The following is a 23,862-nucleotide window of genomic DNA, read 5'->3' as shown; positions in this document are numbered from 1 at the left end:
TGCATCAACATGCGCAATGGTCTAATCACATGGTGGGGATTCTGGTCACGTATTCGGCATTTACTAGGATAAGGTTTAATGGGACCATATTTTGATGGGTCCCGCAATATTATTAAGTGTCTCATAAAATTGGGAACAACCTTCTCAGCAAGTAACATGAGTTGGAAAGTCAACCTTCCTTTTTTGAACCATTTTGACATTTTCTCCAGCTTCACGTATGAAAATCATTTTCATGTCACATTTGCTTCACATTTTTTGAACAGCAAATCAGATCGAGCTCACCAAAAATCAACAAGTGGGTTTTATTTTCTTACTAATTGGATACTTGATTGATATATTGATTCTTTACCGAAAATAAGAGATTGAGTAGTCCTGTGAGACTAATTGCGAACGAATTATAAACACGAGAGATAGACAATTAATCATCTTAAGACTCAAAAATTTCTTACCTCAATCAATTTTCTCTAATTCATACGCATTACCACACAAATAAGTTAGTTTTAAATTTATTCCAATCATATATATATATATATCAGGTGAAGAAGAAACTCATTTCATTTGTCCATCCAAATCACGCATCTGAGACACTTCCCTTCAATGAGTAGATCAAATGCTTTGTTAATGTCTTCAAATTTGATCTCGTGAGTTACAAACTCATCCAGATTCAATTCCTGAAGAGAAAAAAACATAAAAATTAACGTAATTACCAGGAAAAGAAAATAAGAAAAACCCAAGTATTGTATGCGTTAATTACCTTGTCCATGTAAAGGTTTACTAGAGTTGGTATATCAGTTTTAATTTTCAGACCTCCATATAAGCATCCAATGAGGCTCTTTTTCTCTAGAATAAAATCAAGAGAGTCCAGGCTTATCTCTGCTCCTGGTTTGTCCAAACCTAATACAACTGTCTTCCCCCAACCCTGAAATCACATAGCAAAAACATTAGACACGCACACTTTTTATTTTTGCGAACCGAGTTTTGAACATCCCATATGAGCATAAATTAGGGCCGTCAGGCCCGTGGGCATAAGGCAATCACACCAACACAGTCACTTGTAACCGCAACAATTCAATACAAGAACATTATATATTGTGTGTGCATGCAAATGTTAGACAGAGTCAGACCTTTCGACAGGACGCATAAGCTTCACGCACCAACGGTGAGAAACCAACACATTCAAAGCAATAGTCCGCACCTCCATCAGTAATCTCTTTGATTACCTGCTCCATATGTCATAAACAATAAGATCAAAGCCAAAAGAAAAGGCATATTAGCTAGCCTTCTCTTGGATTCAAAAGGAAGAATTATACCTGGCTTATTGGTTTACTGTTCTCGGATTTTTCAGCACTGATAAAATCAGTTAGTCCAAAGACTTTTCCTGTTAAGATGTATGGGAAAATATAAACCATCTCATCCTGGTTAATGAAAACTTATAGTTTTATTCACTCACCAACTTCAAATTTTTTAGGATTTATATCTACTCCTATGATTCTGGCAGCACCGCATAGTCTTGCTCCCTCTGCAACCTAAAAAAAACAAAAAATGTGTTCTTCTTCAGCGACCTATCAAATGTCAATGTGATAAAACATGAAATTGAGAAGTTATTGAAAATATAGGCTAGACCATACTGCTAATCCAATTGATCCCAGCCCGAATATCGCGACAGTCGATCCTGCCTTCACATTTGCAGTTTTCCAAGCAGCTCCAAATCCTAGAGCCAAGAATGTAAATAAAATCCAATTATCTTTCCCCATTCAATCCTCATTCATACAATTCTACTAATAATTTTCTTTACCTGTTGACACTCCACAACCAAGGAGGCAAGCTCGGTTCGGAGGGACTGTAGGATCAATCTTGCAGATATTGGCAACATCAACTACAGTATACTCACTGAAACTCGATACATGAATCATATGGTACAAAGCTTCGCCGTTGATGTCAGTGAATCTGCTGGTGTCATATCTAGGCATCCAGGGAGAGATCTTGAAAGGGAGTTTTGAACATAGGTTGCTCTCTTCTGATTTGCAATCCGCACATTCTTTACATTCGGACAAGAACGTTGGTATAACCATGTCCCCTTCAGTCACTTCCTCCACATACTCTCCTACACTCTCCACAATCCTATAACATGGTAAGTTAAATCAATCAACAAAGATTCTGTGTCAATTTTTCTTGCTAACCAAACATCAAATTTTCTCCACCTTTTCTATCAGAATATTCGTCTCCGCCTTCCACATTATTTTTTTACCTAGAAAACCCTAACCCAACAGCCACTTTGTGACCCCTATGCCATTTTTAAATTCAAGATGACCACCCCGTATGCACAGTGGACCACCAATTTAGTCCTGAGCCGAAACCTAATGTGTGAGTAAGACTGGACTGAGTCCCAGAATAGGGCTCTTAACCCCTTCCAGGAAGCAAGCCCATGGACTCGGCCCACAAAACCCAGGAAACCCCAAGGAATTAAGTCCCACTGCCTTGAACGGCCGACCTAAGGGACCTTTACCTCTAAGACCGATAATATAACAACTAGGCTAATGTCAAGTTTTTCTTCCACATTACCATATAATCTCACACTAAATCAAATGCGTAAACTGAAAAGATATATGAAAAAACTGAAAAAAGGGATTCAAGGAGCTTACCCGACAGCCTCATGACCCAAAATTCTTGGATACGAATGAGGAATTACCTCCATGAGCAAATATATATCAAAATCAGAATCAAATGGCATAATCTCAAAATTTATAAGAAAGTCAACTTTTTAAAAAATATCTGCCTGTTATGTATGTACTAGCTAGAGAGATTGATTTATAGTCAACTACCGGCAATCGCCAAAAGTAGAGATCAGTGTGACAGAGAGAAGTGCATATGATCTTAATCCTGACTTCATGAGGACTTGGTGGAGCCACCATAATCTCCTCTATCACCAGAGGCTTCCCCGGTTCGCGAGCAACCGCAGCTGCACATTATCACATACGTACATAAACACACTCCACGTAGTTTCTTAGTAAGCTCAGAAACACCCAAAAATATGTGTTTAAGAAGTACCTCTGCATCGAATAGGGTTCCCTGCAGTCCCCTTATCAGCCATGTCCGACGATCAAGCACACGATTGAACAAACAGTTGGGGGGTTCTGGACTCCTGCACTTGCTGAATATTAGTTGCAGATGCAGATATGGAGAGGATATTTAATCTGTAAACAATGAAGAGGACACTCTGTATTTGATGTGAACGTTGAAGTTTCCGCCTTTGTTTCAATCTCTCAAGTCTTCCCAAACACAAGATGCCAAAATTATGAGAATCAATAGTGGGTATGGAGGGTTAATCAAATCAAGCTCTATAAAACATAAAATTATTGAAGTTGGTTGGTTTTTAGTATTTTTAGACTTATCTTAAGATGCGTATTATTGGCATGGCGGCCCATTCGCCCATCGTGTGCATTTTCCTTTCTTTACATCGATTGAAGTCATGGACGACCTTGTAGCGTGAATACAAAAACTGAGTTCCCATTTATGTGAGAAGATATAAACTTCTGTGCGTGTGTATATGGAGGCTTGACGATCTAAATTTAAGTCAGTATTGAATGTCTAAAGATCAAATTTATATGGTGTCATTTTCGGTATTAAAAAAATAAAACAAAAACTCACCAAACACTACTGAAATCCACAAAAATCAACAAGTGAGTTTGACTTGCTAGGTAATTGGATACCAGATTGATATTGATTGTTTGCCAACAACAGACAAAGAAAACAAAGCAAGCCAGCAGAGATGACAGTGGAAATGTTGACTATAAATCTCTGCAAAGGAAGTGTTAGAAACAGAGCAACCGAGTATTGTTGTATACGGACATGCAAGTCAATGATTCCAACAATTACGTACAGGCCCAGACGGCCATTATTGGCACAAACCGAATGTCCTTTACAAGAACTGCACATGCTACAACACGAGGTATAGAGTTGTCTGTAGTAGTGCAGCCAAACAGAATACATACATAACAAGTGAAGAAGAAACTCATTTGTCCATCCAAATCACACATCTGAGACACGTCCCTTCTATGAGTAGATCAAATGCTTTGTTAATGTCTTCCAATTTGATCTCGTGAGTTACAAAATCATCCAGATTCAGTTCCTGAAGAGAAAACCCACAAAAATTAACAGAGGCATTAACATAATTACCCTTGGTGAATCTCTTTAATTGAGACTAAACCATATAGACTCAGGAGGTCATGAGTTCCATTAGCATTCGCGTTGGGCTTTGGCCCAATTTACTCTGTCGTCAGGTGATAAACTTTTGTGCACACGGAGAAAAAAGGGCAGGAAAAGAATATAAGAGAAATCAATTTTATGTATTATTTAGTTTACCTTGTCCATGTAACGCTTTACAAGAATGGGTATATCAGTTTTAATTTTTAGACCTCCATACATGCACCCAACGAGACTCTTTTTCTCTAGAATAAAATCAAGAGAGTCCAGGGTTATCTCTGCCCCTGGCTTGTCCATACCTACTACAACTATCTTCCCCCAACCCTGCAAATGCAAAATCACATAGTAGAAACATTATAGCTAGAATAAGGCAATCACACCAAAACAGTCACTTGTAACCGCAACCAATCACTACAAGAACGTTATATTGTGTGTGCATGGACATGTTAGACAGAGCCAAACCTTTCGGCAGGATGCATAAGCTTCACGCACCAACGATGACAAACCAACACATTCAAAGCAATAGTCTGCACCTCCATTAGTCATCTCCTTGATCACCTGCTCCATGTCATAAACAATAAGATCAAAGCCAAAAGAAAGCATATTAGTTAGCCTTCTCTTGGATTCAAAAGGAAGAATTATACCTGGCTTACTGGTTTACTGTTCTCGGATTTTTCAGCACTGATAAAATCAGTCAATCCAAAGACTTTTCCTGTTATGAAGAATGAGAAAAATATAAACCATCTCATCCTAGTTTTCTATGAAAAGATGTGAATTTTATTCACTCACCAACTTCAAATTTTTTAGGGTTTATATCTACTCCTATGATTCTGGCAGCACCGCATAGTCTTGCTCCCTCTGCAACCTAAAAAAAACAAAAAATGTGTTTTTCTTCAGTAACCTATTAGATGTCAATGTGAAACATGAAACTCGGAAATAATTGAAAATATAGGCTAGACCATACTGCTAATCCAATTGACCCCAACCCGAATATCGCGACAGTCGATCCTGCCTTCACATTTGCAGTTTTCCAAGCAGCTCCAAATCCTAGAGCCAAGAATGTACGAAAAATCGCATTATCTTCCCCATTCAATCCTCATTCATACGATTCTACTAATCATTTTCTAGTTGATATCATATCATTACCTGTTGACACTCCACAACTGAGGAGGCAAGCCCGGTTCGGAGGGACTGTAGGATCAATCTTACAAATATTGGCAACATCAACTACAGTATACTCACTGAAACTTGATACATGTGCCATATGGTACAAAACTTCACCGTTGATGTCAATGAATCTGCTGGTGTCATATCTAGGCATCCAGGGAGAGATCTTGAAAGGGAGTTTTGAACATAGGTTGCTCTCTTCTGATTTGCAATCTGCACATTCTTTACATTCGGACAAGAACGTTGGTATAACCATGTCCCCATCAGTCACTTCCTCCACAAACTCTCCTACACTCTCCACAATCCTATAACATAATAAGTTAAATCAATCAACAGAAACTCTTTGTCAAACTTTCTTGCTAACCAAACATCAAATTTTACCCTAAATCAAATGCGCAAACTGGAAAGATATCCAAAAAATCTGAAAAAAGGGATTCATGGAGTTTACCCGACTGCCTCATGACCCAAAATTCTTGGAAACGTATGAGGAAGTACCTTCATGAACAAATATTATATCAAAATCAAAATCGAATGGCATAATATCAAAATTTATAAGAAAGTCAACGTTGTTTTTTTTTAAAAAAAAAATCTGCCCGTTATGTATGAGTACTAGCTAGAGAGTCTGATTTATAGGCAGTTACGGGCATTTGCCAAATGTGGAGATCAGAGTGACAGAGAGAAGTGCATATGATCTTAATCCTGACTTCATGAGGACTTGGCGGAGCCACAATTATCTCCTCTATCACCAGAGGCTTGCCCGGTTCACGAGCAACCGCAGCTGCACATCATCATAAACACACTCCATTTAATTTCATAATAAACTCAAAAACACCAAAAATATGTTTTTAAGAAGTACCTCTGCACCGAATGGGGTTCCCTGCAGTCCCCTTGTCAGCCATGTCCGACGATCAAGCACACGATTAAACAAGCTGTTGGGGTTCAGTACTCCTGCACTTGCTGAATGTTAGATGCAGGTACAGATATGGAGAGTATATTTAATCTGTAATAATTAAAGAGGACACTGGATTCAATGAATTTGACGAATATGATGTGAACGTTTAAGTTTCACCTTTGTTACCAATCACAAGATGCCAATATTATGGGAATCAATGGTGGATATGGAGGGTTAATCAAATCCAGGGTCGGACCCACGTAGCCCCTGGAATTTGAAAAAAAATACACTATATATATATAATAGTTTACGCACATGACATGAAATGCCCTCTAGTATAGTGGTAACTCAGAAGCAGCAAACATTAATTTTTTTAAAAAATTTTTGCTTGATTTCATTTATGCATGCTTGTCTTTCATTTATACATCATTCAATAAGAAGTTGACAAAGGGGTTCTTTATTTAATATATTCATCTAAAATACTAAAATTTATCTTTTTTTATTTTGTTTGTCTTCATTGATGGCATCATCTGATAAAAAGCTAATATGATTTCATTTATGCGTGTTTGTCTTCATTTATACATCATCCAATAAGAAGTTGAAAAGGGGGTTCCTTATTCAATATACTCATCTAAAATACTAAAATTTATCCTTTTTTTAATTTGCTTGTCTTCATTGATGACATCGTTTAATAAGAAGCTAATAAAGATTGTTTCTTCTTCAATTTATTCGTCTAAATATTGTAACTGCATTTATTTTGAAGTATAAATATTTTTGTTTGTAAGTATGGAGTATTTATGCATTCGCATTCGCATTCCATGATATTTTTATTTTTCACTTTAACTGTGCTATATAATCAATGAGAAATTAGTTAATTTTTCATTAAGTAATTTAAAAAATAACTCGGAGGCGTTGCCCCCGAACCTCCGCCAAATTTTTGCACAAAAAATCATGGCTCCATCCCTGATCAAATCAAACTATATAAAGCTATACATCAAACATATTATTAAATCAAACTCTATGAAAGTATACATCAAACTTATTTAAAAGATGCGTCTTATTGGCATGGTCGGCTAATTCGACTCATATATGCATTGTCCTTTCTTCACATTGATTGAAGTCAAGGACCTTGTAGCATGAACAACAAAAACTGATTTCCCATTTATGTGAAAAGATAAATTTTATTACAAAAACATGATGATAACATGGTAAGGCAAGGAGATCCTTTATCTCATTTCCTTTCAAAAAGCTAGAACTAGTGGTGTTTTCACAGTTAAATCCTTGATAAATATGTTCTAAATCTAACACCCCCATACACACCAATTATATTGTCTGCTTTGGGTTGTCCGATTCCTTAGATATTCGGATCCTCAATGGGTTATCTGGTTCCCGTGGATATATTGGACCCGCACGACTTTGTTTCTCCCTAGCTAGCAAGTGGACAATTGTCCAACTCACCAAACTAGGGGAAAAACCTAGTTGGTGTTAAGGGGTGGGCTTAGCCCCTTATAAAGGGGATTATATTACCACATCTTTTCGATGTGGTAATCTTACACTCCCCCGCACTTGTGGGTTGGGTTATGTCAGGCCTAACTTGTGGGTTGGGTTATGTCAGGCCTAACAAGTGGAGCGGATATCATGTCCAACTGGATCGAATTGCTCCGATACCATGTTGTAAATCTAACACCCCCATACACACCAACTATATTGTCCGCTTTGGATTGTTCGGTTCCTTGGATACAAGGGGCCCTCAATGGGTTATCCGATTCCCGTTAATACATCGGGCCCGTATGACTTTGTTTCTCCCTATAAAGCAAGTGGGCCAAGGCACAACTTACCAAACTAGGGAAAATGTCTAGTTGGTGTTAAGGGGTGGGCTTAACCCTTATAAAAGGGATTATATTACCACATCTTTTCGATGTGGTATTCTTACACAATAAAGCAGAATATTAACTTACAGAGTCCTTGAATGGAATTCTTATGTGGACAAATCAAGTACGAAGGAGTAGTGGACAAACGCTGTGTTGCGAGAAACCACTGCCTGGAGAGTTGAAGTGGGAATGTTGATGGATCGGCTTTGCGGAAACTTGGTCCTGTAGGCATTGGTGGAGTAGTGAGAGATGCATATGGTGATTTTGAATGTATATTTTCTTGCAGCATTGGTGAATGCAACTCGAATGAAGCAGAGCTAAAAAGAATTCAAAGAAGTTGTTGCAACTTGTAATCACAACAGCTCGTATCATGACACTTGTGGCCGAGCCCGAGCTAGACTTTTTGGAGCCCTATAGGGCTCGGGCCTCCTTTAAATGGAAGGGACCGAGCTTAGGGCCTGTCAAAGCCCGGCTCGGCCCAATTCATTTTCATCCCTACTTGTGGGATGGTTTATTGTATTGTACTTTCACGGGGTAATGAAACTTTTAGTTAAGGAAAGAGTTGTCAATTTCTAACTCAATCATCAATGTTCATAATTTCATTTTGGGAATTCAAAATTTGTTTCAAGGCATATTTCTCATTGATAGATTTCTTATATTGATTTTTATGCCACAGTTTGATTCAACTCCTGGATAAAGGAGAAGGATTGTGAGAGATCAGCCTAAAATTTTGCCAAACTTATCCTACATACTCTTAAAGCCAGCCCCAAACTCAGATAAAGAAGGAGAGTTGTGTTAGGTCGACGGTCGACATAAAACTTTGCCAAACCTATGCAGCATGCATGAGCCAATGAAATTTTCTTATAGACTTGTGTAATCGACCCCAAACTATTGGGATGAAGGTTCGAAAGAAGAAGATCAACAGTTTAATTCATTGAATAGTCGAAAATTTGTCTAGGTGTGTATATTGAAATAATTTTCAAATTTGAGTTCACAAGTTAAAACATTTAAATATTCGATAATTTAATTGGACTTGGTAACTCTTTTCGTGACCAAAACTTGCATTACCAATCCTTTCACCGTTTCACATTCTGTTCAGGATAACAGTTAAAAGTCCTACATATTCCCATCTCTAATTCATGTAACCATTATCCAAAAAAAGCATTTCTAATTTATAATATCACATTTAATTTGGATTTTAGTGGGCCAATGACCAGGGTTGGGTCTTATCCGGAAATTAAAGAGAACACATTTTAATTGGACCGTAATTTGGGCATGTTTGGAAAAGAAAAATTAGGTTGCAACTTGAACCATGAATTAGCGGGCCGGACAAACGACGTCTTGACGGATCTGGATCCTGCTGGAATTCTACGGATCATACAAAACCCAGCGACTTGACCCATCTTTTGTGGCCTCGCGCTCGAACCCTTGCGAATCCAGAGATCTCGTTGATTACACCACCAGCATTCGCTTATCTGCCATCAAATTCACAATCTAGAAACCCCCGCTTGAGTTGCGTTTCGTTTATTCACTGCAATTTTCGGATTTCAGATTTTTTAAGGTTGGCTTGATTTCACCCTCTCCCTTTTATTGCTCGGCTATGGCTGTCAACTAGGGTTTGATTTGCGTGTTTTTATCTATATTTATTTGCTTATAAAAGTTTCTACGTGTGCGCACAGGCGTATATGTACGAGCTTTGTTATAGAAGGACAAGATTGGGTTCATTTTAAATTGTTTTATTATTTGGAGTTCAATGTTTTCTCGTAGTTTCTCCAATCAAGGATCATTCTATAATGGTTTGAAATCTTAAGAATCGATGGTTTGATAGTAATAGTTTCTGAAGCAGCTTTATTCTAATTGTCCCTGTTGTAAATAACAGATAGCTTGGCATCAGAACCCATAAAAAATGGGGAGCAAATGGGAATGAAAAGGGCGTGTGGAAAGTGATATATGCAGCCATTTGATGTCCATTGGCACGTAATTGAGACGTAGGTTGGAATAGTTTTGAATGTTGTTTTGATTAGGTTTGGAATTTTTGGATGGTTTGATAGTAAGGGTTTCTCTGTCAGTTTTATTACTGGTCTTTGCAACCCATAAAAAATGGGGAGAAAATGGGAATGAGAAGGGCGTGTGGAAGGTGATATATGCAGTCATCTGATGTCCATTGGCACGTAATTGAGACGTAGGTCGGAATAGTTTCGAATGTTGTTTTGATTAGGTTTGGAATTTATGGATGATTTTCTGTCAGTTTTATTACTGGCTTTTGCAACCCATAAAAAATGGGGAGAAAATGGGAATGAAAAGAGCGTGTGGAAGGTGATATATGCAGCCATTTTATGTCCATTGGCACTTAATTGAGACGTAGGTTGGAATAGTTTCGAATGTTGTTTTGATTAGGTTTGGAATTTATGGATGATTTGATAGTAAGAGTTTCTCTGTCAGTTTTATTATTGGCTTTTGCAAATAATTGATTGGTTGGCTTTGGAAGCAAAAAATGGGGAGAATATGGTAATGAGATGGAAGTCTAGAAGGTGGTGTATGCAGCCATTCTACATGCAATCACATGATTGAGATGTGGGTTGGAATACTTATTTTTATTTGAATGAAAAATATTATTTTTGCCTGCTAAGAGGGTGCAAAGAAGTTTACAAGGAGGCTAAGCAAATGGCCTCGTGAAAGTAGCTTGGAATGCTACCAATTACTGTTTTGATTAGGTTTTGGCAAGTCTACAGGTGCATGCCAAGTAGTGGCTGATGAGAGTAATGTGGAGAGAACATTTATCCGATTTGCAAATTGCAACTCAGGCAGTATTTTATTGGATGGAAATTTTTTAAATAGAATAGTGGGTCCCAAGAATGTATCACTCAGTAAGAGGACAATCAATCGGATAAATCCATTGCGTAAAGAATGTGGCAGAAAATGGAGCATTTTTTTACTGTACTTGGTATTATGAGACTGTCAATGATGGCAATGTCTGTAAAGGGCTGCCTGTCAATGCCTAGTCTGTCCAAGATTTTCACTAAAACGAAAGGTTTTTATGAAATTTTGTTGGTTTTGTGCCTCTTGATTATCAATATATCATGCTTTTTTTGTCAATGATTATAGTATTAATAGGGGTACTTGTTGCACATGCCTCAAGTTTTAGCCAGTATTGTGTGTCTGATCCAAATCAACATATTAAGCAGTATCTGGTGGTGATGACTGCATAACATGTCAATTAAAGGGAAATTTAGCCTTACAGTTTCATGTTTTGCAGTGTGTAAAGAGAGGATGTAACTCAAGGTGCATGTTCGAGTATTTTGTCATTGGCAATGTTGCAGTTTTGCTGAATTATGCCTATTTAGTGCCAAACAGACCGACTTCCTTGAGTGGAAACTCGAAACTTTACACTTCCTTATTTTGCATCCCAACATATGTGGTGTTAAAATACACTCTCTTCAGATGCTGTTCCTTTATTGAATGAGTGCCTGCATAGACATGGTTCATTGGGTGATTGAAGTGATACATCTCTCACAAACTCCCTGTTCCCTTCCCCACACCATTCTTTTTTCCCTTCATTCTAACTTCTTACTGCTTGGCCTCAGCATAATTTGTATAGAAGAAAAAAAGAGCTGTGCTGTTCCCTGTAATTAGTGTCTTTTCTTTTCCTTTTATCGTATTGAAGTGCTTCATTACTATTATTTGGATTTGTGGAAATCTTAGATAACTAGATGGCGCTGATTCTGTACGTTTTAATGCTTCAGACTTGCAGAAGTATGGCGGATCAGTATGCTAAAGAAGGTTCAAGCTCAAGCAATGTTTCTGGGGAAAATTCAGAGTCTATTGTTGACCTCAATATTAAAACTCTAGATTCGCAGTTATATAATTTCAAAGTGGACAAGAATGTGAGCATTATTATTATTTCTTATTGGCATGTCTTCAATTTGCCCTTGTCATAAGATGCTTTGGTATTTAAATGTACATTTTGATTGCATGGCCATGCGTGGTGACGAATCTATAGAGCTGGAAAATTTTACATAGCTCTTCAAATTTAATGTATGTTTTCTTCACTAAAAGTTAAGGAACTCCATGCACAAGCCTCTCGTAGGGAACGGAGTCGATGACATGCATGATGTAAACAAATCTTACCCCCACATAATTTCTTCGTTGCTATTGTAAATCTGTTTGATATAAAATCAAATTTATTTTGAGAACCAACTAATTGAAGGTCTGTTGTAGGATTTCTATGTATTCTCAAATATACACCCTATTTCTCCTCGTTGAGCTTATTTCTAATGTAATTGTTATTGCAAATAATTCCAGATGTCCGTTTCAGCTTTTAAGGAGAAAATAGCTAATGAAATCGGTGTTCCAGTTGGCCAGCAACGGTTGATCTTTCGGGGAAGGGTATTGAAGGATGACCATCCTCTTTCTGAATACCGTATCCTATCATATCAGGCTACAGAAATTTTCTCATGTTTCATTATTTTTTGGCTATATAAATTTGTGTTCTGCATGTTTGGCGTACTTCCCCTCCTAGTTATTTTAATTTTAGTTGGAACACTACATAAGCACTTTTACAAATGTGGAAGACTTGGGTACAGAACATGTTTTGTTGGTTTATGATGATTTTGACTATTGAAAAGAATCTGTTATGTTAAACCTTGATTCTGTATGCATATATTTACTTCTTTTGATGGCCTGATGTGTGGGCAACTGAGCATTGTGAAATTTGATTTATTCAGTTGCTGATTAACTAAGTTGTAGCAGACACTAGATCTTGGATACTCCTCATAATTTATTACTTTAAGATGCTTTTAGCGGTTGAATTATTATTATTATTATTATTTTACTTTTCTGATGCATCAAATACTTCGTAAATGCCAAAAGATACTTGCTGGGCGCGTATAAAATATTCTATATCAATTATTGATTTTTATCTATGGTGGAACAGTTATCAAACTTTTCTTGCTTTTTTGGGTTCATGTTGCAAACCTTTAATTTGAGCTTAGTGGTTTTTTGGCTAATGAAATAGAAACATTGAAAAGATGAAATGATGGTGGGTATCTATGAGATGAGCGTTTGCTTTACTTTTGAATTGAAATACTGTTTCTTTTTAACAGCTGAAGTCTTACCTATTGTGGAACCCGAGTTGTGGAAGATAATTATCTTGCTTAATTTTCTCTGTTTTCAGTCTCAGTGTTTATGTAAGTTGATTTGTTAGATCTGTTAATTAATGGAACTATGGAAGATGTACCTTTTTCTTCATCCGTTGTAGGATACTTTCTTGGTAGTTTTGGTCAAGTTAGTTACTCTCCAGCCGTTATTGAGAAGTGTTTTATATGAAGTTGCTGATGCATCGATACTCTGTGAATCTTTTAATCATCTAGGGCTGCACACTGTTTACTTCCATGCTACATGGATCCTTGACTGTTTACAGATGTGGAGAATGGGCATACATTACATTTGGTTGAAAGGCAGCCAGCCCAATCACAATCTCCATCTGATACCAACTCTGGGGAGACTCATGGGAATAATGGTAATCGAGGTATTGATGACTAGGTTTTTCACTTTATGTGGTTCGTTTCTATTTCCTTCGCTCTTCCCCTTTCCTGTCTTTTCCTGAAGTCCATTGCCCTCTTTATATGAGAGGAGAAAAAAGTTATTGGTTTCTGTTGAAACTGGCAGGAAATGATCCTAGCACTGGTGTGCCCCGTAATCGTTTGGGGCAGATATCACATAGTGTCGTTCTTGGGACCTTTAATGTTGGGGATCAAGGTGAAGGCAGTGTTCCGGACCTCAGTCGGGTGTGTTTTGACTTTTTATCTGATTTGCCAAATCCTGCTTGGGTCTGCGTTGTTTTATCTTAATTTTGCTGAAAAAGGTGGGGAGAGTGTGGTTTCATGGTAATACCTTACTTTTTTGTTGCTTGAGTTGAAGGTTATTGGGGCAGTTTTGAATTCGTTTGGGATTGGCGGGCAGACTGCCAGCAATGCTCCTAGTGGTACACAGTCCTCTACATCTTCACCCACGGTGAGTGATGCTCCTAGTTAGAATTTTACACATGGTCAGTCACGACAGTTCCCAGGTGACAGCTTTTATTGAGGGTTTAGTCAGCATGGTTGGGTCCAATGTGTCCCAATGTTAAAAAGGTTCCACATTCTTGAAAAAATTTCCCACACACACATGTATGTGTGGTTTGTTCGAAAAATATGTCTATATATGCTTGCTTGAGTGTGTTTATTGACTTTATCTTCTATCAGACTGAGACATATTTACCCACCCTATGCTTTGGGTGGAGTTTACGGTTTGTTTCAGTTACTTGAGATTATGTTATATGTGTGTGGGTGTGTTAAGGTGCCACAAGTAAACTTCTCTTTGTCATGATTTTTGCAATGCCCTAAGCTTGAACATGTGGCCCAATGTTAGAGAGGCAGGGGTGCAACCTAGAGGTCACATCTTTAATTCCTGTAAATAGCCTCTCCATATGTTATGTGGGGATAAGGTGTGCATACATCCTTCTTGTCCCTAACCCCGCTTACTGCAGGAGCCTTGTGCACGAGAGTTGTTTACCTTTTACCCTAAACTTGAACATGATCCCTTTTATAGTAGTTGAATGCAGCCAACCGTTATTTGGTGCTAGTTCTGCCTTCTTATTGGCGCATGTGTTTGTTTTACTGATGGTTATGACATCAAAAGCCACTGTTATATCCTGCACTTCAGCGTTCAATCTCATTTTGCCCCACTTCTCCTAGTCCTTTGGCTTGCTGTTACCAGTACCTTCAAATTGGGAAAAGAATTTGTTGGAGATTGTGTGGCCTTCTATTTTGACAGTGCTTGTGTTGAAGTTCTGTTTGCACGTGGATTCAGTTGAGAGTTATTTTAAGGGTTTTTTATTGTCACTTCCTTATATGTAGTCAAACTTGGTTTTGAAACTCGGCAAAAGGTAAAGGGAACCTAGGGTTACATCATTTGTGGCGAATAGTGTCATTTTGTTAATTTTATGGTGATAGTCTAGAATATAATGCGATTAATATGCCTTCAGAATTAAGTGTCTTGAGTGGGGAAGAAAGATGAACTGGCTAAATAGATAAGCCAGCATTTTGATTGCTGAATTATATTGTGCGGAGATTAATTTCTTTTAATGGTGCCTTCTCTTTCCCTGCAGCTGAATTCTCTTGGTCAGGTTCAACAAGGAAATGAGACGGATGGGATGCGGGGTGGTGTGGGTGGCCATGTCCTTCCTGGAAATCAGGCACAGTTTCAATTTGGACAGGTATTTCTAGGTCAATCTCAAGTTATGCAAATTCTTCTGACTGCAGCAACCAATCCTCTGCTAGACTAAACGTGATACATATATTATTTGTGTTGAATTTTTCTCATGGTGGTTTGTGATTTTTTTTATGAAATTTCTCATATCTTTCTTGCAGCCAATTCCTGATGCTTTGAACACGCTTTTGGAGTTTATGATGCGCATGGAGCAGGCACTATCACAAATTGGTGATGAGATGATATACTAGCCATTCCTCGTTATCCTTGTAATTGATCATTATGCTATATTGATACTTTTTTACTTCAACTAGGGAATCAATCAATTCCATCCTCAACAAGTGCAGAAGAGTTACCAAGGTTAGAGTTACCTTCCAATGGACGGGGTTTAGCATCGCCTGAATCACTAAGCATTGTTCTCCGACATGCTCAGCGGCTACTCAGTGGTCCCAGTATCAATGCACTATCTGTATGTACAGTCTCAATATTCTATTTTCCTTCTCCTGTTAGCCTTTTGGCTCTTCTTCTACGTGTTCAAAATAGGGAGCTGTTAACTTCTCTGTCTCTATGCTTAGTTTGTGCATGTGTGTCGGGCTCAGGAGTGTTTTGCGTCGTTTCTTCCATATTGGCTTTTGTTGACCAACGTCTTACCACATATATGTAAAAAAATTGGTGTCAAAGCTTCTACGAACTATTTCCTCATAGAAATTTGGAGTTTGTGACTCTGAGTCTCCTATAGTCCTATGTAAGCCTTGGAAGTGTTTTGTCTCAGTAAGCCTTTAGGTGGTTATTTTAATTGTCAATTACAAAAAGTTTCATCCAACAAATATTTTGTCATTTACTTAGTTTCAGTAAGCCTTTAGGTGGTTAAATTAATTGCAAATAACAAAAAGTTTCATCCAACAAATATTTTATCATGTGACGGCTTTGGTAACCCCCACAAATGAGGCAACAACACACTCTTCCTCGGAAAAAATAATCACTCTTTTTCTTTGTCTCATTTTTTAGTTTTCGTTTTTCTTCATCTATCCTTATTACCTGATCATATTTTGTTTGTAATTTGCTGCAACCCTGTAGCATATTGCAGGACGTTTGGAGCAAGATGGTGCTTCTTCCGATCCGGCTATAAGGGGGCAAATTCAGACAGAATCAGGGACGCTTGGCCTGGCAATGCAACATTTAGGTGCTCTTTTTCTAGAGCTTGGGCGTGCAATTTTGATGCTGCGCATGGGACATTCTCCTGTATGTGGGCTCCTCCTTATTGTCTGAGTTGATTTTCTTTCGGGTTGTGTATCATTTACGACTGCAATGGTGTAATTTTGCAGGAAGAGTTTTCTGTGAATGCTGGGCCTGCAGTTTACATATCTTCGTTAGGGCCCAATCCTATAATGGTCCAGGTCTGTGGATATTTGTTGGCAATAATAAATAGCTTGCTTAAGTTGTTGGATACGAATTGTATCAGTAACCATATCTGCATACTGACCACTAGCAGTGACCATGAAATGTTGAGGTCTAGTTCATCAAATACTTGGAAAAGAATTCAAACAAGATATAGCTATTACTGACTACTAAACATTGTACTGTAAACATTGTTCAATATGAAACATTCTTCTATATGATTGTTATGTGCTTGTGGGGAAACATTGTTATTGATCCTAAACATTGTTTTGCATCTCCCAGCAGGAAAGTCTGAATATCAGAATATGTGTGCATTTCTGATGAATTTTTATGATTTTGTTGGTTTAATATTTCATTGTCATGTCTTATGGCATAAGTGGAATTGATTGATTAAATGATTGTGAAGGATTAGGTAATGGAATGCACAGTTTGATTGTAGAGGAGTCAACTGTGCAGCCTTCTTGGTTGATTGTTCTAGAATCTAGAGTTGGATTTCACATCGAAGTACTATTGTATTTTAGGAGTTGACTGCAAACTTAAGTTCTTTTAATCTTTACCTATCTCCTTGCCAAGCAGCGTCAACCACAATTTAATCTTGGGCAAGTAATTGTGAAGTTCTACAGAATGCTAATTGAAGGGAATTCTAGTCAGGTTTATTTGGACAAAGTGAATAATAATGAAATGACAAGGCATGGGGTGGTGTGTGGAGGTGGGATCAAGCTTGGATGTGGGTAGCAGACTGCAATAGAAAGAGGAAATAAAACTATTGGTACATGCAGAGTTGTGTTAGCTTATGACGTGTGCCAATTGCCATTGCGTTGTGCAAGCTTAATTGTACGTTGGGCGTAAGGCTTGCATGGCATGTGGTTAGTGTTTGGAAAAGAAGCTTGTAAAGATAATGGTCTAGACTTGTTTGGGATATGAATGCTTTAGGAATTACAGTCTCCCAGTCGGTCTTCATATATTTCCATGCTATATGAGGTAGGATGGGTCCTTATATGCAACACATAATTGGCCTTAGCCATCTCGTTTCTGACCTCTTCTTTTCTCTTGCATTTTAGCTTATGTAGCTCTGAAGCGATGAAGCTGTGTTTATCCTTTTGTAACTGTAGATTGATCTTGCGTTTATCTGCAGCCTTTTCCTCTTCAGACAAACTCCCTTTTTGGCAGTTCTGGTTCTCCGGCAAATCCCTCAAATGTTGGCCCACTTGGTATTGGAAATGCACCAAGGCACATAAATATTCATATACATGCTGGTAATGGAGGTGCCTATCTTATACAATTTAAGCAATGTTTTATATGTTTATTTGACTCCGTTAATTACCAGGTACGGCCTTGGCACCTGTTGTTCACGCAGTTGGTGCTAGGCTTGGTAACGGAGAGGGGACACAGGGAGAGCGTGGCAATGGTACTGGTTCTGGAGGTTCAGGTCCAATGCGGGTGCTACCTGTGAGAAATGTTATTGCTACAGCCGTCCCATCTCGTTCTACTGGTGTTGCTGTGCCAAATACATTGCAAGCTGGTGTAGGTTCTGTTTCGCCGCCGGCACCCGACACTGTATCACTTTCTTCGTTTCTAGCTGAAGTTGACTCACGAGTGGGAAACTATATCAGTGCTATGCAGGGAGAAAACCGGGTTGCGTCAGGTAGCTAGTCGTTATGTGCTCTTATATTGTTAACAGGGATGCTCTTGTGGTTTGTAAATGTTTTTATAAGAGTTTTTGTAATCTGGTTCAGTTAATGACATGGGCAATGAACACCCTAATAATACTACTGTCAATGAAGCTAGGCAAACTGGTGTTGCTCCTTCACCATGTGAAGATGATGGTCGTACGGTATGTTCTGTGTAGATGCAGGAATAGCATGTCTGATTAATGAGGGACTTTAATTTTCAATGACTATTTTGTCTACTATTAATTTTTCTCAAAATTAACCAGCGACAACCTGAATCTCTCCGAGTTGGAAACAGCGAGGCTATGGGAAGTCTTTTCAAAGTAGAAGATTTACCAACAGGTTCCTTGGAAGACTCTGTGACTTGTTCAAGGGAAGATACTACTGTAGAGTCTGAAACATCAGAAAATGCTCCAAGTTCCAGTGAGAAGCGTGATCTGCAGCCGGATGCTAAAGCTGCTCCCCTTGGCTTGGGGCTAGGGGGTTTGGAACGGAAGGTACAGTCAGTTTGTTTTTCTTTTGTTTTATAGCAAATCATTAATTAACATTGGATCACTCTGATAATGATGAACATGGATTTCTATATCGTGTGATATGCCATACTTACATATGATGCATATCTTTACATTGATGGTTTATATGAAGCATCTCTTCCCCTTCTTTATGTTCAGTAGTCTCTAACATTTATAGAAAGGGCCAATGTGTGTGACGGAGCAATTGTGGAAACAACCTGGAAAGTCTTATTGCATGCTTTAGGAGAAAAAAATTGTTTGATATTTCCTGTATCAATATCTTCTACTTCAATGAGAGTATGAGATGGATTATATTTATCTTTCACAAAATGTTGAATTGAATCGTACTAGTCTCTACTGGGGGTTATTACTCATTTTTGTACTTGCTGTTTTATTTTCCAATTATTTCTTCAATTAAAATAGAATAGTCGAATAATAAATAAGAAAGAGTAGGAATTCTCTTATCCCAGTCGGAAGGATATCATCTCATAATTATCTATGCCTGTTTATGTCTATAGCATGACCACTTGATGAAATAAGCTATAAACTGTGGTGATCTTAATTGGTGCTTTAATTTATATTATATTATGTCATAAACAAGAATATTTCACCCTTGGATAACTCCTTCATATATGCTCTAATATTTTTCTCTCTGACTTGATGTCCATATGCTTCTTTTGGCATGTTACTAAACTATCCTGGTGCCTTGCTGAATATGATCTAAAACATATATTTGAATCATGATTTTGCATCTGATTGCTCATTCTCTTTTTACTTATGTGATTAGAGGCGAAGCAAACAGCCAAAGCAAGTGGTCAAGGCTGGTGATAGTGGAACAGACAGTTCCCCTCCTGGTACGAACACAATCACGGCAACTAGTGGTTCTTTATCCGCCGGGGTTAATAGAAACATGGAGTGTAGATCATCAATCGGGCAAGGTTCTCATGGTCAATTTGACACAGCTGGTGCGATGTCTCAGATTCTTCAGAGTCCCGCTCTGGATGGTTTGTTGTCGGGCGTTTCAGAACAAACTGGAGTTGGTTCTCCAGATGTCCTGAGGAATATGCTGCAACAGCTTACTCAGAGCCCTCAAATTATGAGTACTGTAAACCAAATTGCGCAGCAGGTTGATGGCCAAGATATTGGAAACATGTTCTCGGGGTTGGGGAATGGCCAAGGGGGCGGCATTGACCTGTCAAGGATGATGCAGCATATGATGCCTGTCGTTTCTCGTGCTCTTAGCCATGGCTCAGCTGCACCTCAACCTTTTCCCAGCATGGAACCTGAACCCCAGCAAGTGTCTAACATGGTAAGCTTGAGGGGAGCTGGAAAGTCGGGTGATCAAAATATCGAGGTGCGCTTTCTTCTCTAAATGAGATGACCTGGAAATCATCAGTTCATGGTTTTGGTAATACTCAGTCCTTGTTGCTGCTTCTTCCTTTTCAGGTCAATGTTGAAGGAGTGGCTCAGATGGTTCAAGGCTCAAGTCGTGCTTTAGATGTTTTCCATGCTGTTGCTGAAAATGCGGTTCGGTTGTATGCTGATGGGAGCAGTTCTGACGATCTTGTGGGTGAGCTGTGCAGCAGTGAGGATCTAGCGAATGTAAGTTCTTCATAATTTTGTGTATCCATCCGTATTTGTGTGTGTTGTATGCTATACTATTAGTGACAGCCAGACTTGAGCTGATTAATGATGGTTGTTTTTTTCTTGAGCCCCATGGATGTTCTTTTAAATTTTATGGTTACAATGTTGTTCATTAAGGAGTGATATATTTGTTCCCTCAGGATTACTTGGAGATGCTACGGCGTGATTTAAATCGAAGACTTCAGGGTGACTCTGGGCAAGATAAACATTAAATGTTTTCTGTTGTGATGATTTCTCACTTCTATTGCAATGGAAAGGAAAAGGTTTATAATGACATTGTTGGGGTCCCATTTAAATTAGTGGTTAAGCTTGTAGAAACCTTGTATGATAGGTTTGGGGTTTTATGTGCGCTAAATTATAGTCGGTTGGATTGTTGTGGATATACTTATGATTATGTGTACCAAGCCGGTCTTGTATTTTCTTTGGGTACCTGATAAATTATATATTGAGCAATTGTTAAAGGGAAAAAAGAAAGAACAACGTTTGAGCTTTTGTTTGGAGTTATTGGAGGATGAAGATGATCTTGCCACAACCTCACACCTTTTTTAAGTCTTGATATTTAATTCAACAATTCTCATATTTGTTTGGATGATGGAGTGTACCTTGATAAATTTGATCTAAATTCTATAGGGTAGTTAATAGGGTAAAGGTTATGGCAATTATAAGGGTTAGGTCTTGCAATAGAAGTCACTGCAATTTTATTCACGGATATCCTTTGTTTAGAGTGTGGAGTCTAAACAATTTTTTTAAATTTGGTGAACATATTGGATATCTGGGACAGCTACTACATGGGTCTCGTGCGATTATAGCATCATGGTAAAATTTGTCTCTTTTTATTTTTAATTTGCTTATTAGAAAAGGACTTCTTTGATTTTGGCTGAGGTGGCTAAGACAAAATTATAAAGGTCAGAAATTTACTTATTTGAATTTGGTTGATATGGCTGAAGCAAAAATTTTATTCTTTATTTATTTATTTTTATGCAGTAGCCTCTCAAAATCCCTCCCTCTTTATTCTTTACGGATTCCGTGTGAGAATTGGACTATTGAGATTTGTGGGTAGTTGGATTATGGGCCTTTTTTGGTATGCAATTTTATAGCCCACCAAGGTGGACCAGACCCTTTTATTCTATGGGGCTTCCCATGGCCTTTTGGGTTATTTCGGTGCCGGGCCAGGAACTTCTGTTTTGGGCTTCTTCATTATTATCTCCGAGATAATGTTCATAAGATGCATCAGGAAATTCCTTGGAAAGTCGTTCCTTTGCAGCGAAAGCAAGACACTTTTATCCCGCTAAGCATCCGATGTGAACGAATCATCTGAATCAAGCAATTCATCTTCTCAACACATTGCATCGGCTCCATCTCCTTCACAGGGCGTTAGGCCTCCTACCAATAGTTCAGTAGTCGGGAGATCGCGGCCTAGGGTGTGGACGTTAGCAGAACTCAGTAAGTAGGGCTTCAACAAGCAATTGGAGAAACCAGAGATTGAGAGAGCTCTGAATCGGAATATTCATCCGGTGAGTTTCAACATTCCAACTCCTCTTTCTTTTTCTTTTTTTTAATTTTCATATTTGTTGTGCTCGATTTTGTTGTTGGCTGATACACTGTGAGAATTGAGATTGATTCTTGTCATCGTTTCAATTCCGAGATTTCTGTAGGTTATTTGAATTTGTTATATTGATTTGAAAGTGGCTCGGATGCAGTTTAGTTTTATGATTGTCAGATTATTGGATATCTTTCTCCAGTTTATACGAATCAATATTGAATCATATTTGTTGATTTTCTCATAGATATGTAGTCGATTCCAAACTTTTGAGATAAAATTTAAGAAAATTTTGGATGAGAAATTTAGTTGTAATTTCTTTCTTCTTTTGTTTAAAACTTACGCTTTTGTTTATTGGTATCATTCAAATCTTGGATGCTAATCCATTATTGGGTTCGAACTCGAAACAAGGAGAATTTCTGGGGAAGGGAAATCAAACATTGCAAATGGTGCAATTTAAAAAATTTATCTATTTATAGTTGATAAATAGATCCATGTTTTCATTGTCTGTAGGAATGAGTCGATCACAGGGGCCTTTGGCCATTAAACGGAAAAGACCAGATTCTAGCTCTCCAGCTAATGCGTTGACCGAACATGAGCTAATTGTTCTAAAAGTAATTGAAACCAAAGAAGATATGGGAATCTGGTTAAGAGACCTGAAACGTGAAGCTCATATACCGGACAATGCTGTCACTAAGGCCCTCAAGTCTCTTCAGGCAAAGAATTTGATAAAAGAGGTTAAAACCGTCCAAAACCGTGGGAGGAAACACTACATGGCTTCACAGTTTGAACCTTCAAAGGAAATAACTGGAGGGGATTGGTATGCTGGGGGGAGTCTAGATGTACATTTCATAAAATGCTTGAAAGAGCTTTGCATAAAATTCATAGGACAGATGAAGTTGGCTACCATGGAGGGAGTTACAAACAGGATCAGAGATACTGGAGCCTTTGAAGTTGAGTTAACAAACCAGCAAATTGAAGACATTTTGAGGGCACTGGTTTTGGACAATGAAATCATGGAAGTAAGGAGTAATGGGTTAGGGGATTTTGCTAATATTCCAGTCGGCAAAGTTTGTTATAAGCTGACAAGCAAACGACGTGCTGCAGTTGAACCGAAAATTGGGGCTTTCGCTTCCATCCCTTGCGGAGTTTGTACTCAGATAAGCCTTTGTACTCCTGGTGGTGTAATTTCACCAGAAACCTGTGTCTACTACAAAGAATGGTTGGACTTTTAGTCTGATTGTTGCTTATGAAGTTTTGCAAGAACTCTTAGGCAAGGATTCGAGATTCGAAAACTAGCGTACATAAAGATTAGTCAGAGGCAATTCGCTAATATGGAGCTGTTTATATCGGCTTTCTTTCCTCTAGCATGTAGTGGGATTGAAGACAAGTGGAGTGACTTTGTTTGCAACTGGGCAATGCTTTTTCTTGTTTCATGTTCATGTATTTAAGTAGTCATTTCTTTGTATATATGGTAAAGTTCTTCCCAACCCATTGGTGATGCTGCAGTATCACACAGCTAATGTTCGCGATTTGTATATAGTTGATAGCCAGTTGGTAGACAGAATAGGGCCATAGATGATAGATGGAGCGAGCAGTATTTTGATAACCTGTGAGAGTCGTCAAATTCACTTGATACCCATGTATCATATATCACACGTAAAAATGCTGTCATGCTCCTTATGAATGTTTCCATACAGGGTTAACTCAGGGATAG

At 38.2% G+C, this 23,862-nt stretch overlaps 4 protein-coding genes across 5 annotated transcripts; 2 read left to right on the top strand and 2 right to left on the bottom strand.

The window, feature by feature from the left end:
- Positions 1–411: 411 nt before the first annotated feature.
- LOC120009089 (alcohol dehydrogenase-like 7) lies at positions 412–3,495 on the bottom strand. 2 transcript variants are annotated; one of them, XM_038859542.1, is made up of 10 exons: positions 3,049–3,495; positions 2,823–2,959; positions 2,643–2,689; positions 1,796–2,121; positions 1,677–1,711; positions 1,451–1,526; positions 1,311–1,378; positions 1,125–1,220; positions 755–919; positions 412–671 (listed from the first exon to the last, which is right to left on the bottom strand). In XM_038859542.1, the coding sequence occupies exons 1-10, from the start codon at positions 3,089–3,091 to the stop codon at positions 555–557; spliced, it is 1,110 nt and encodes a 369-aa protein (XP_038715470.1). In that variant the 5' UTR covers positions 3,092–3,495; the 3' UTR covers positions 412–554. The 2 variants fall into 2 exon arrangements, with proteins under 2 accessions (XP_038715470.1, XP_038715469.1); XM_038859541.1 differs by having other exon boundaries at positions 423–671; positions 1,629–1,711; positions 3,049–3,489.
- A 315-nt stretch (positions 3,496–3,810) lies between these two features.
- LOC120009090 (alcohol dehydrogenase-like 7) lies at positions 3,811–6,429 on the bottom strand. The gene is made up of 10 exons (XM_038859543.1): positions 6,227–6,429; positions 6,012–6,148; positions 5,819–5,865; positions 5,350–5,675; positions 5,168–5,250; positions 4,993–5,068; positions 4,848–4,915; positions 4,666–4,761; positions 4,363–4,527; positions 3,811–4,129 (listed from the first exon to the last, which is right to left on the bottom strand). The coding sequence occupies exons 1-10, from the start codon at positions 6,267–6,269 to the stop codon at positions 4,013–4,015; spliced, it is 1,158 nt and encodes a 385-aa protein (XP_038715471.1). The 5' UTR covers positions 6,270–6,429; the 3' UTR covers positions 3,811–4,012.
- Positions 6,430–9,462: 3,033 nt separating this feature from the next.
- On the top strand, positions 9,463–21,098 carry LOC120009082 (large proline-rich protein BAG6). The gene is made up of 18 exons (XM_038859533.1): positions 9,463–9,694; positions 11,877–12,017; positions 12,436–12,553; positions 13,553–13,660; positions 13,801–13,919; positions 14,053–14,145; positions 15,281–15,388; positions 15,543–15,612; positions 15,696–15,850; positions 16,459–16,623; positions 16,707–16,778; positions 17,915–18,035; positions 18,107–18,424; positions 18,516–18,613; positions 18,716–18,946; positions 19,749–20,315; positions 20,408–20,563; positions 20,746–21,098. The coding sequence occupies exons 2-18, from the start codon at positions 11,889–11,891 to the stop codon at positions 20,815–20,817; spliced, it is 2,700 nt and encodes an 899-aa protein (XP_038715461.1). The 5' UTR covers positions 9,463–9,694; positions 11,877–11,888; the 3' UTR covers positions 20,818–21,098.
- A 734-nt stretch (positions 21,099–21,832) lies between these two features.
- LOC120009080 (DNA-directed RNA polymerase III subunit RPC6-like) lies at positions 21,833–23,828 on the top strand. Its single transcript, XM_038859531.1, has 2 exons — positions 21,833–22,119; positions 22,659–23,828. Exon 2 carries the CDS (start codon positions 22,661–22,663, stop codon positions 23,378–23,380), a length of 720 nt encoding a protein of 239 aa, XP_038715459.1. The 5' UTR covers positions 21,833–22,119; positions 22,659–22,660; the 3' UTR covers positions 23,381–23,828.
- Positions 23,829–23,862: the final 34 nt, after the last annotated feature.

The sequence above is a fragment of the Tripterygium wilfordii genome, chromosome 11 (assembly GCF_013401445.1).
Source record: "Tripterygium wilfordii isolate XIE 37 chromosome 11, ASM1340144v1, whole genome shotgun sequence".
NCBI classification, from domain to species: Eukaryota; Viridiplantae; Streptophyta; class Magnoliopsida; order Celastrales; family Celastraceae; genus Tripterygium; species Tripterygium wilfordii.
Note: the sequence above shows the minus strand (reverse complement) of the source record. Positions and strands in the feature narration are given on the sequence as shown.